The 12,659-nt window shown below is 40.5% G+C and overlaps 1 protein-coding gene across 2 annotated transcripts in view; it reads right to left on the bottom strand.

Moving 5' to 3' along the window:
• Nucleotides 1-12,659, bottom strand: part of eprs1 (glutamyl-prolyl-tRNA synthetase 1) — a 79,897-nt gene that overhangs the window by 29,634 nt on the left and 37,604 nt on the right. For both annotated transcript variants that reach the window (XM_064954283.1, XM_064954284.1), the window contains 2 exons: nucleotides 7,090-7,200; nucleotides 96-232 (listed from right to left, as the gene is read on the bottom strand). In XM_064954283.1, coding sequence (XP_064810355.1) covers nucleotides 96-232; nucleotides 7,090-7,200 — 248 coding nt within the window. The remainder of the gene's footprint in view (nucleotides 1-95; nucleotides 233-7,089; nucleotides 7,201-12,659) is intronic.

The following is a 12,659-nucleotide window of genomic DNA, read 5'->3' as shown; positions in this document are numbered from 1 at the left end:
GTAGCTTTCTGGGACTGGGTGAACACTTGCCAAGGCAAGCCCTCTTGATTAACTTCCTGTAAAAAGTTGCACGTCCAAAAATCTATTCAACTTACTTGTGGATCTTGGTGATGATGATGTTGCCCCAGTTGATGAAGGTAACCGTCTCTCCCTCGGTGAAGGTTTCTGCGTCCGCCCCCTCCACCAGCACCCTGGGTCCGTACCACACAGCCTTCATACCCACCTCTGTGTTCTGGGAGGGTTCAAAAATAAGTTTGCCAGGTTTAGTTGCTGATGTTATGTTGGATTGACTATATTTTGTTGGTTTGGCAGTTTATTTGGGTATATTGGTAAGGCAAGTTGTTTTCAAACTTTTCTTGCCCCGGGGGTCCCTGGGCAACCCCCATCATATATAAGTTAGCAGAAATATATGTCTCGTCTTATTATCAGTTAAATGATGGCAAGTATAAGTAAACAACATTTTAAAATTAATACATTTGGAAAATAATTTCATTATTTTGATTCCACAGTTCATTGGAAGAGGATGTGTAAATTCTAACAGTATTAGCTGGAAAAGGTATCTTGGTGGCATAAAGGACATTATGCCGTTTTAAAGCTAATTTCCTGCAATTCTATGCATTTTGCCATGGCTAATGCTGTGTTCCTCTGCTCAAACATAAATCACTAGGCATGTGCACTGAATGCACAGTTTTTGGAATTTGCAATTCTCTGACTGTCTAATTGATTGTTAGTTATAAAATATGTTCTAATATGCACACACTACATGACCAAAAGTATGTGGACACCTGCTCCTCAAACATCTCATTCCAAAATCATGGGCATTAATATGGAGTTGGTCCCCCTTTGCTGCTATAACAGCCTCCACTCGCTTTCCACTAGATGTAGGAACATTGATGCAGTGACTTTCAACCACAAGAGCATTAGTGATGTCGGGCAATGATGTTGGGTGATTAGGACAGTCTCGCAGTCTGCGTTGAAATTCACCCGAAAGGTGTTCGATGGGGTTGAGGTCAGGACTCTGTGCAGGCTGTAAGTTCTTCCACACCGATCTTGATAAACCATTTCTGTATGGACCTCGTTTTGTGCACAGGGGCATTGTCATGCTGAAACAGGAAAGGGCCTTCCCCAAACTGTTGCCACAAAGCTCCCGAGTGGCGCAGCATCTCAGTGCTAGAGGCGTCACTACAGACCCTGGTTCGATCCTGGGCTGCGACACAACCGGCCGTGATCGGGAGTCCCATAGGGCGGCGCACAATTGGCCCAGCATTGTCTGGGTTAGGCCGGTGTAGGCCGTCATTATAAAATAATCTGTTCTTAACCTTTTTGGGATAGGGAGCAGCATTTTCACTTTTGGATGAATAGCATGCCCAGAGTGAACTGCCTCCTACTCTGTCCCAGATGCTAATATATGCATATTATTAGTAGTATTGGATAGAAAACACTCTGAAGTTTCGAAAACTGTTTGAATGATGTTTGTGAGTATAACATAACTCATATGGCAGGCAAAAACCTGAGGAAAATCCAACCAGGAAGTGGGATATCTGAGGTTTGTAGTTTTTCAAAGCTTGGCCCATGGGGAATGCTGGTATATAGTCTCACCATCTAATGTGACTAAAATATGGTCTTCTGTTAAACCCATTATTGGTGAAATCTTGTTTATGAAGTTTATAGTCTTTCACATATGACGGCATTGCTTGCACATGAGATTTAATAAAAGAGTCTATGAAGTTCGACAATGGTTCTAGCATTGAGCCTATTCCTGCAACCACTGGTCTGTCGTCAGGATAATTGCCTTGTGCCTTAGGTTTGTGTCATTTCGGCAAAATGTACTGGCATGGACTTATGGTACAAAGGTATTCATATTCATGTTTTGAGATAAGGTTGTTTAATATATGCGCTAATCTGGAGCCCTATCCTTTTGGAACACCTGTGTGGGATAAAAACTCAGTTTTCTATAGAAACGTTCAGTAATGAATTGTGTCTGAATCTCTTCTTTGGATTTTTCGTAGTCTAAAACGACCACATTCATCTAAGGTTAAGTGCCTGTTCTTCTGTCCTAGTGAGGTCCTTCTGAATGTGGTTTGATTTTCTCATATATACTGACATGGCTTCTTGTTCCACAAACCTAATAGGTATTAATCGAGGAGTTGTTAACTATAGGACAGAATTAGCTGTCCTAGAGGCCCTTAAATAAGACTGAGACTTGCGCTTCTGAGAACTTTCTTGGAGAGGTTAATAACCGAGTCCTGCTGTCGCTCCGTGTCCACGGCCTGTGTTCCTGGTCCCCTTTTTGACCACTTGCCTCTCCTACATAGTTTATTTTCTTTTGTGGAGCCTTGTTGTGCTGCTTTCGAGCTAGAAAAACAGTCTGTGTGACTTCAACCTCTTACTTCCTTTGACACATGTTCAACAATTAATAGCATTAAATCTAAAAAAGAACATTTGTTGAGGATTTCATTCCATTTCTGAACGAAAGCTGACGTTTTTCCCTATTGTAGGCTCCATCTGTATTCTCAGTCAATTTATGAAAACTTGCTTGGTAGGTCGATGTCCTCAGTGGTTTTACAGACGTGTTTAATACATTTTAGGTACACACTTTATTAGAATATTTATGAAATGCATATTGCTATATTTGGTAGCACTTATTTGTTTTCCCTCGACTCAACCCCATTCGATGCATGGAACAGATGTGGGTGGGGCTAGGGATACACACGTTTTTTTTTTTTTTTACCTCACAAAATCTCTGGCGAAGGCCGTAAGGCCGATACATAAAGCTTATTAAAGATCAATGACACTATCAAGAGCAGTGTTTCTTCTTTTTTCTCGTTTTATTCAGCCGCTACCACGCACCTGGAAAAAAAATGGCCCACAGCCATATGGCATAGCCAGATCAGGACAACTCAGAGTATGCTATTCTGTTCTTCTGAAAGAAGACATATTCTTCATATCGTGCATTTTAAGACATCTAAAATAAATAATTGATTTATTGTGATGGTGTAGGCTATATTACATGGATTTATTAGACTTTTTATAAAATGTTTATGTTCCAAAGGTCTGTGGTATGACGAATACAATAGAACATAGCTGAATAAAATATTAATTATATTTCCTATTTGAGCACATGCAGATATTCTGTGTTGAGTGGTTAACAAAGGAACAGGTACTCCTATATGCTTCATTTAGAGTTATTTATGTAACAGTTGTGATACAAATGTTGGGCTATATGTTTTGATTTTTAGTACATTCTAAGGCTGCATAAGGCGACTAATGAAGATTTGAAAAAAAGTTGCATGAAAGGCATGAGCTCTGCCTATTTTTTTGTGCAGGCTGTACACACTTCATCAGTTCTCATTCACAATATGACAAGCACTTGATAATTCCTTTAATTTCCCGGCTGTATCCCCTTTTGTGGCAGTAACGCCCCCTAAAAGAAATCTATGCCATTTGCGGCCAATGGCTGTTGTGCCCTTGGGCTGAATATAATTGTTATTCCATTCTCCCGGCTGCGTTCCGAGACACCTCTCACTTACATGGCTCTCTGTCAAGTGATCGGGTCTCTCACAGGCTACAAGTGACCGGCAAACATCGGAGACGCAACGGCGCGCATTGCGCATTCACAAGCGATAGGCTAAGTCACCCATTACACTATTCTTGATTGAATCTCGTCTTTACATGTGTGAAATTTGTTTTGATTTGGAATGGACCATTAGCATAGATGACATGTAAAAATACATGTCATCTATGCAGTTAAATAGTGAATGGAGGACGCTTTTCCCGTGGTTCATTTTCATGCCAGCCTGGTAGGCTATACTGCTGTTGTAAAGAGAAGCAATGTGCTTAATATTAGAAAAGTTGATGAAATAAATATAGTAGGCCTAGCCTACAGAAAGTTGATGGGACCTTCTTAAGAGGCATGAATTACATGTTTGTCCCCATAATCTACACACAATAACCCATAATGGCAAATTGAAAATAGGTATAGACATTTTTGCAAATGTAAAAAATAAGTATCCAGACCACTTGTTGAGACTTGAAATTGGGCTCAGGTGCATCCTGTTTCCATTGATTATCCCTGAACGGTTTCTGCAACTTGGAGTCTACCTGTGGTAAATTCAATTGATTGGACATGATTTGGAAAGGCACATGCGTCTATATAAAAAGCTCTCATGGTTGACAGTGCATGTCAGAGCAAAAACCAAGCCATTTCAAAGGAATTGTCCAAAAACGCCACGGAATTGGGGAGAAAACAGGGTAAGTAAAAAAAATAACTTGGTCACGACAGAGCTCCAGGGTTCCTCTGTGGAGATGAGAGAACCTTCCAGAAAGACAACCATCTCTGCAGAACTTCACCAAATCAGGCCTTTATGAAAGTGGCCACATGGAGCAACTTCTCAGTAAGGCACATGACAGCCCACATGGAGCTTGCCAAAAGGCACCTAAAGGACTCTCAGACAATGAGAAACAAGATTATCTGGTCTGATGAAACCAAGGTTGAGCTCTTCGGCCTGAATGCCAAGTGTCACATCTGGAGGAAACCTGGCACCATCCCTAGAGTGAAGCATAGTGGGGGCTGTTTCATGCTGTGGGGATGTTTTTCAGTGGCAGGTACTGGGAGCCTCGTCAGGATCGAGGGAAAGACGAATGGAGTAAAGAACAGAGATCCTTGATGAGAACCTGCTCCAGAGCGCTCAGGACCTCAGACAGGGGCGAAGGTTCACCTTCCAACAGGACAACAACCCTAAGCACACAGCTAAGACAGCGCAGGAGTGGCTTCGGGACAAGTCTCAATGTCCTGGAGTGGCCCAGCCAGAGCCCGGACTTGAACCCGATCTAACATCTCTGGAGAGACCTGAAAATAGATGTGCTGCAATGCTCCCCATCCAACCTGACAGAGCTTGAGAGGATCAGCAGAGAAAAATGGGAGAAACTTCCCAAATACAGGTGTGCCAAGCTTGTAGTGTCATACCCAAGAAGACTCGAGGCTGTAATCACTGCCAAAGGTGCTTCAACGAAGTACTGATTAAGGGTCTGAATACCTCTGTATATGTGATCAGTTTTTTACAAACAATTCTAAAAACGTGTTGTTGCTTTGTCATTATGGGTTATTGTGTGTAGGTTGATGAGAAGAGAAAAACATTTATTTTAGCATAAGGCTGTAAAGTAACAATGTGGAAAAGGGGGTCTGAATACTTTCTGAATGCACTAGATTTTCTGCATGCTCCCTATCTGGTTTTGGATGTTTAAATTGGCATGATTTTTCCATCCCAAAAATGTCCACTTTCACAATCTGCCTAAGAATTTATCACACATTTTTTTTGTATTTTTTTTTTTTAACATTCCTCCATATTAAAAGGGATAGTTTAAGATTTTGGCAATGAAGCCATTTACCTACTTCCCCAGAGTCAGATGAACAGGACCAGCTAGCATTCTAAATGTTCCTGAAGACTTCCAATTGTTGTGCTGGTTATTATTAGCTCGTGAAACTACATCCAACTTTCTTTATACAGGACGCATAGACATAAAAATAGTATCCACGATGGTATTCTGTTGCAGCTTGCGATTTTTATAAAATAATTACTTTTCACAAAATAAAAATGTGACCGACCAAGTTGGTCTTATGCAGCAAAATTTGAAATTGTATTTTTTTTAATACATTGGATAAAAGTAGAGACTCAGAGCTACATTTTTTTTCAATTTAATTATGCTTTTTTGCCAACGTTTACTGACACCAGCCATATTCAACGGGTGTTGAGTGTTCGCCAATGTCAGTTATTCTGCGCTCTGACACACTCAGGCGAAAGGTCTCTGAAATCGGAGTAGATAGCTAGAGTAAATTACCAGCTATGTCTATCGACAATTGTTGCAGTGACATCATGAACAATCTATTGAAATGGTTACTTGCATAGTGGAGTCTATTAGACATGTATCTAGCTAAACAAAGAACCATAACTCCAACTCATGACATTATAACCCTGCATGAATCTGCAGGTAGCTAACCAACCAGGTTCAATGTTAGCTTGCTAATGTTAGTTATATCCTAACAATGCAAATGTCTCTGAGAAAGGAATAATATGACTACACAGATCATACACGTAACATTAGCAAGCGAGCCAACAAGCCAACATTAGCTAACAGTACACCAACTTGAAATTAAAATTACTGACAAAATTAGAAACGTGTAATATCTGTAAAATGTAGCTAGCTAGACTATCTTACCCCTATACATCATGGATGGACACTTCAAACTGTCACAGATGCCATGGTTGCCCTTAGTTTGAAGATGTAATCCAGAGACATGTGTTTTCTCCAGCTATCATACTCTAATTCCACTGATTTCAGAACTCAGTCCTGCAGAAAGTGGAGAGCAACACTTATGCAGTTCTACTAAGTGATATGTTTTTAAAAACTGCGTTAGAAAGGATTACCTACACATACTGACCAGTTCAAATAGACAGAAGCGTGCGATATGGTATCAATCCAAACTAATCTCTTGGCACTCATTATCTCAGCCAATCATGGCTAGTGGGAAGGTTGTTGGCTTTTTCTCTGGCTGAACCAACTAGGCTCATAATTTAACAATTGTATTCGCATTTACAGATGGCATACACGTTGGTTAAGGAACATGAAAGTTCACATGTTCCAGAAGGCATTTCTGCCCCTCGAAAAAACACGTTTTGATAAAAAAAATACTTTCTTGTGAAGCACTGACACGCGACATACGCCTAGTTTCCTGAAATGAGTCACAAATACAATTGTGGACTGCAATTTAGAAACCCCTCAGTTAGGCTATTCATTATGGTAAGATTTAGTTGGTTGATTATTTACTACTCATCACATCATATCCTCAACTTGATTTGTGCGGGGGAACTATCCATTTTAGCGTTGTCAGAGTAATATACACATCATGCTTTGGCTGCTGAACACTAGATAAGAATGCAATACTTCTATCTAGTCAGGGAGTGTCCAAAATTATACCCTAATCCCTATACCATGCACTACTTTTGGCCAGGCTTTGGTAGTATAGGAGTACACATCATAGGGAATAGGTTGCCATTCCATAAACAAGTGTGGAAATAACAGTCAATGTACCTTGGGGTGTTTGACAGCCATCTTCATCTCTTCTGGTGCTTCGGGGATGACAACAGGGACGGAGTAGGATCCTGACAGGGCTGTGTATCTGGGCGCCACTGGGTCGACAACCTACAGACACATGGGAGAGGTTCATTATTGCAATGGTGTCCTGTGTAGAGACAGAAATTCTCATTCAATATCCTGACTAAACACATAGGACATTTCAATTGGACCGGAGTGCAGGGATGAGAGAGAAAATGATAGAAAGTAGTTTGAGAAGCCAGTTTTCAGTATGCATTGCCAACAACACAGACAAGGGGGAAAAGAAGACCCATTCTGAAAGGAAATCTGCATCCATGGCCATGAGGTGGTGAAGTCCCTTCAAATTTTTCACATCCTGTAGCCTATTCAAAACAGACCCTTAGAATGCCCTGCTTTCATGACAGACAGATATTCCAGTGCCAAAGGTTTTGCTTATCGGAGTTTATTGATCCTAGTTGTCATGTAGGTAGGGGTAAAGTGACTCTGCATATATAATAAACAGCGAGTAGCAACAGTGCAAAAACAAAGGGGGGGGGGGGATTTTTTGAGCCTTCTTCTGACACTGCCTGGTATAAAGGTCCTGGATGGCAGGAAGCTTGGCCCCAGTGATGTACTGGGCCATACGCACTACCCTCTGTAGTGCCTTTGCGGTCAGATACTGAGCAGTTGCCATACCAGGCGGTGATGCAACCGATCAGGACGCTCTCGATGGTGCAGCTGTAGAACTTGGAGGCTCTGGGGACCCATGCCAGACCTTTTCGTTGTCAGTGATCATGCCTACCACTGTTGTGTGGTCAGCCAGCTTAATGATGGTGTTGAGAGACATGCACGCACCCCTGAAGGGCCCCGTGCTTGGCCACGCAGTCATGGGTGAACAGTAGGGGACTAAACACGTACATTTAAGGGAACCCTTGTTGAGGACCAGCATGGCAGATGTGTTGATTTTGTCTATCCCCACCAGACGCAGGTTAAAATACCTAAACCAACTATATTAGTTGGGGGACAGGTCGAAACATTCAAGGACATTTAGCTAGCTTGAGGTTGCTATCTAATACGTCCTGGGAGAAACGTTGGGTTGTTATTTAACCTGAAATGTGTATGGTATGTTTTTTGCTTTTTCTTGGTAGACAATTCACCCAACTTGAGTCACATAATCGTGTTCTCTACTTCTCTAATTAATTCCCATATAAAAAGGTGCAACTTAGTTTTTAGTTTTCTTTGATTAATCTCTCCTCGTTCATTCTTCTTCTGTGGATTTAATACGGCGGTTGGCAACCAACTTGACTGGAATGCGGACCACATTCATCTATCAATCACCCACGTGGTTTAGTATGCTCGAAACAACCAATTAGTAGACGGGAGAGGTAGGACTTGCAGCCTGTAGACCCACACGAGCAGTTTGGATGAAATGTTTGAATAACATGTACACCTACATCTATTTTGCCACGCTCGCACACACAGGGCTGGCGGTTTGGTCAGCATGTTATGTTTAGGAACAACACATTAAGTGACACACTGCAAATTTTCAAGCAGAGTACTGTCTGCATAATGTTTTGGGTATGCTTGTAATTGTTAAGGACTGGGGAGTTTTTCCAGGATAAAAAAATAAACGGAATGGAGCTAAGCACATGCAAAATCCTAGAGGAAAACCTGGTTCAGTCTGCTTTCCACCACACACAGAGATGAATTCACCTTTCAGCAGCACAATAACCTAAAGCACAAGGCCAAATCTACTCTAGTGTTGCTTCCCAAGAAGACCGTGAATGTTACGGAGTGGCCGAGTAACAGTTTTGACTTAAATCTACTTGTGTCTAGTGGAAAGCAGAAAACCAGGTTCTCATCTACGATTTGACTTGTGCTTAGCTCTATTCTGTGTTTTTTATTCCCCAAATAATCCCTAGTCCTTGCATATGACAAGCATACCCAAAACGTGTAGCCACCACACAAATGCAGTGCCTTCGTAAAGTATTCAGACCCCTTGACTTTTCCCACATTTTGTTATGTTACAGCCTTACGGTCTGCTAAAATGGCGCCCACTCAGCTAAGACGGCGCCAACAGAGAAGGTCACCTTGCTTCAGGTCCTTAGGAAACTATGCTGTAATTAATTTTTTTATTGTATTATTTCTTAGTCCAGAAAATTTCAAGTGGTAATACAGCTTTACATTTGTGTGTATATAAAAGGTAGTCGTTGTGAATTTGTTAGATTACTGCACTGTCGAAACGAGAAGCATAAGCATTGCTACACTCACATTGACATCTGCTAACCATGTGATCAATAACATTTGATTTATTCTAAAACTTCCCTCAATCTACACACAATACCCCATAATGACAAAGCAAAAAAAATATGTACAAAAAAAAAAAAAACTGAAGTGTGTTCGGACCCTTTACTCAGTACTTTGTTGAAGCAAACTTGGCAGCGATGACAACCTCGAGTCTTCTTGGGTATGACGCTACAACCTTGGCATACCTGTATTTGGGGAGTTACTCTCATTCTCCTCTACATATCCTTAAGCTCTGACAGTTAGGATGGGGAGTGTGGCAGCAGAGGATGTGCATAACAGCCTTATTCTAAAATATATTTTTTTTATGTATCCTCAAATTTACACACAATACCCCATAATGACAAAGAGAAAACAGGTTTAGATACTTTTGCTAATTTCTAAAATAAATAAATAACAGAAATACCACATTTACATAAGTATTCAGACTAATTTATGAATTTAAAAAACTATTTAAATCGTTTTAGAATTATGATGAAACGTAACAAAAAAATGCGGGGGGGGAAAAAATCAAGGGGTTTGAATACTTTCCCGAATGCACTGTATGAAGAGCAGTACTCAGTGATGTGTTGTATTTGCCCCTAACATAACACTTTGATTTCAGGATATAAAGTACATTTCTTTGCAGTTGACTTTAGTGCCTTGTTGCAAAAGAGGATGCATGATTTGGACGATTTTCTATTCTGTACAGGCTTATAGGTTAGTATTGTGGAGTAAGTATCTAAAATGTCAGTTATTTTAGTTTTTTTTTTTTGGGGGGGTATTGTATTTGTCTGCAACATTTCCAATCCCCCATAAATACATATATAAAAATCAGCCAAAAAAGAAATGGCACTTTTTCAGGACCCTGTCTTTCAAAGATTTGGATTTTTACGAATTAACTTCACAGATCTTCCTTGCAAAGGGTTTAAAACACTGTTTCCCATGCATAAATAATGAATGAACATACACCTGTGGAACGGTCGTTAAGACACTAACACCTTACAGATGGTAGTCAATTAAGGTCACAGTTATGATAACTTAGGACACTAAAGAGGCCTTTCTATGGACTCTGAAAAACACCAAAAGGAAGATACCCAGGGTTCCTGCTCATCTGCGTGAATGTTCCTTAGGCATGCTTCAAGGAGGCATTACTCCCGAGTTACTCCAGGAACACACAATTACTCCATCAGTGCTCAGAATGTCCGCAATAGGCTGAGAGACGCTAGACTGAGGGGCCTGTAGGCCTGTTGTAAGGCAGGTCCTCACCAGAAACAACATCGCCTATGGGCACAAACACACCGTCGCTGGACCACAGGACTGGCAAAAAGTGCTCTTCACTTACAAGTAGCGGTTTTGTCTCACCAGGGGTGAAGGTCGGATTTGTGTTTATCGTCGAAGGAATGAGCGTTACACTGAGGCCTGTACTCTGGAGCGGGATCGATTTGGATGTGGAGGATCCGTCATGGTCTGAGGCGAAGTGTCACAGCATCATCGGACTGAGCTTGTTGTCATTGCAGGCAATCTCAATGCTGTGCATTACAGGGAAGACATCCTCCTCACTCATGTGGTACCCTTCCTGCAGGCTCATCCTGACAAGACCCTCCGGTATGACAAAGCCACCAGCCATAATGCTTGTTCTGTGTGTGATTTCCTGCAAGACAGGAATGTCAGTGTTCTGCTATGGCCAGCGAAGAGCCTGAATCTCAATCCAATTGAGCACGCCTGGGACCTGTTGGATCGGAGGGTGATGGCTAGCGTCTTTCCCCCCAGAAATGTCCAGGAACTTGCAGGTGTCTTGGTGGAAGAGTGGGGTAACATCTCACAGCAAGAACTGGCAAACCTGGTGTTGCCCATGAGGAGGATGCAGTACTTAAGCACTGCAGTACATAATGCAGCTGGTGGCCACACCAGACACTGACTGACTTTTGATTTTGACCCCCCCCCCCCGGTTCAGGGACTCATTATTCCATTTCTGCTAGTCACATGTCTGTGGAATTGCTCAGTTTGTGTCGCACTTGTTAAATCTTATGTTCATACAAATATTTACTGATGAATGCTGAAAATAAATGCAGTTGACAGTGAGGAAGTACATTTCTTTGCTGAGTTTATATTATTAAAAAAGGAAAATATATATATTATATATATAATATATATATATATATATATATAAATATATATATATATATATAAATAATATATATATAAATAATATATATATAAATATATATATATATATCAAATTTCATTCAAGGGTTTTTCTTAATTTTTACTATTTTCTACATTGTAGAATAGTAAAGACATCAAAACTATGAAATAACACAGAGTATGGAATTCATGTAGTAACCAAATGTGAAACAAATCAAAATATATTTTGTATTTGAGATTCTTCAAACCAGCCACCCTTTGCCTTGATAGCTTTGCACACTCTTGGCATTCTCTCAACCAGCTTCATGAGGTAGTCGCCTGTAATGCATTTCAATTAACAGGTGTGCCTTGTTAAAAGTTAATTTGTGGAATTTCCTTCTTAATGCGTTTGAGCCAATCAGTTGTGTTGTGACATGGTAGGGGTTGTATACAGAATATAGCCCTATTTAGTAAAATACCAAATCCATATTATGGCACTAACAGCTCAAATAAGCAAAGAGAAAAGACATGAAGGTCATTCAATCCGGAAAAAAAACATTTCATAGTTGATGTCTTCACTATTATTCTACAGTGTAGAAAAGAGTACAAAATTAAGAAAAACCCTGGAATGAGTATATTGGTTCAAACCCAAGACGACTTGAGGCTGGAATCACTGCAAAAGGTGATTATACAAAGTACTGAGTAAAGAGTCTGAATACTTATGTAAATGTAATCTGTTTTTATTTTTATACATTTGCAAACATTTCTAAAAACCTGTTTTTGCTTTGTCTTTATGGGGAAGTGTGTGTAGATTGATGGGAAAAAACTATTTAATACATTTTAGAATAAGTCTGTAATGCCGTCTTTGTAGTGACTGGGTGTATTGATACACCATCCAAAGTATAATTAATAACTTAACCATGCTCAAAGGGATATTCAACGTCAGCTTGTTTCACCCATCTACCAATAGGTGCATTTCTTTGTGAGGCATTGGAAAACTTCCCTGGTCTTTGGGGTTGAATCTGTTTTAAAATCACTGCTTGACAGAAGGACCTTACAGATAATTGGGGGGGGGGGGGGCAGAGGTGACGTTAAATACTATTTTGAGTCGATGCCACTTAAGCACATTTTTAGGCTTGCCATAACAAAGGATTGAA

The sequence above is a fragment of the Oncorhynchus masou genome, chromosome 32 (assembly GCF_036934945.1).
Source record: "Oncorhynchus masou masou isolate Uvic2021 chromosome 32, UVic_Omas_1.1, whole genome shotgun sequence".
NCBI classification, from domain to species: domain Eukaryota; kingdom Metazoa; phylum Chordata; class Actinopteri; order Salmoniformes; family Salmonidae; genus Oncorhynchus; species Oncorhynchus masou.
The sequence above is the reverse complement of the archived record's forward strand: the minus strand, read 5'-3'. Positions and strand labels throughout refer to the sequence as shown.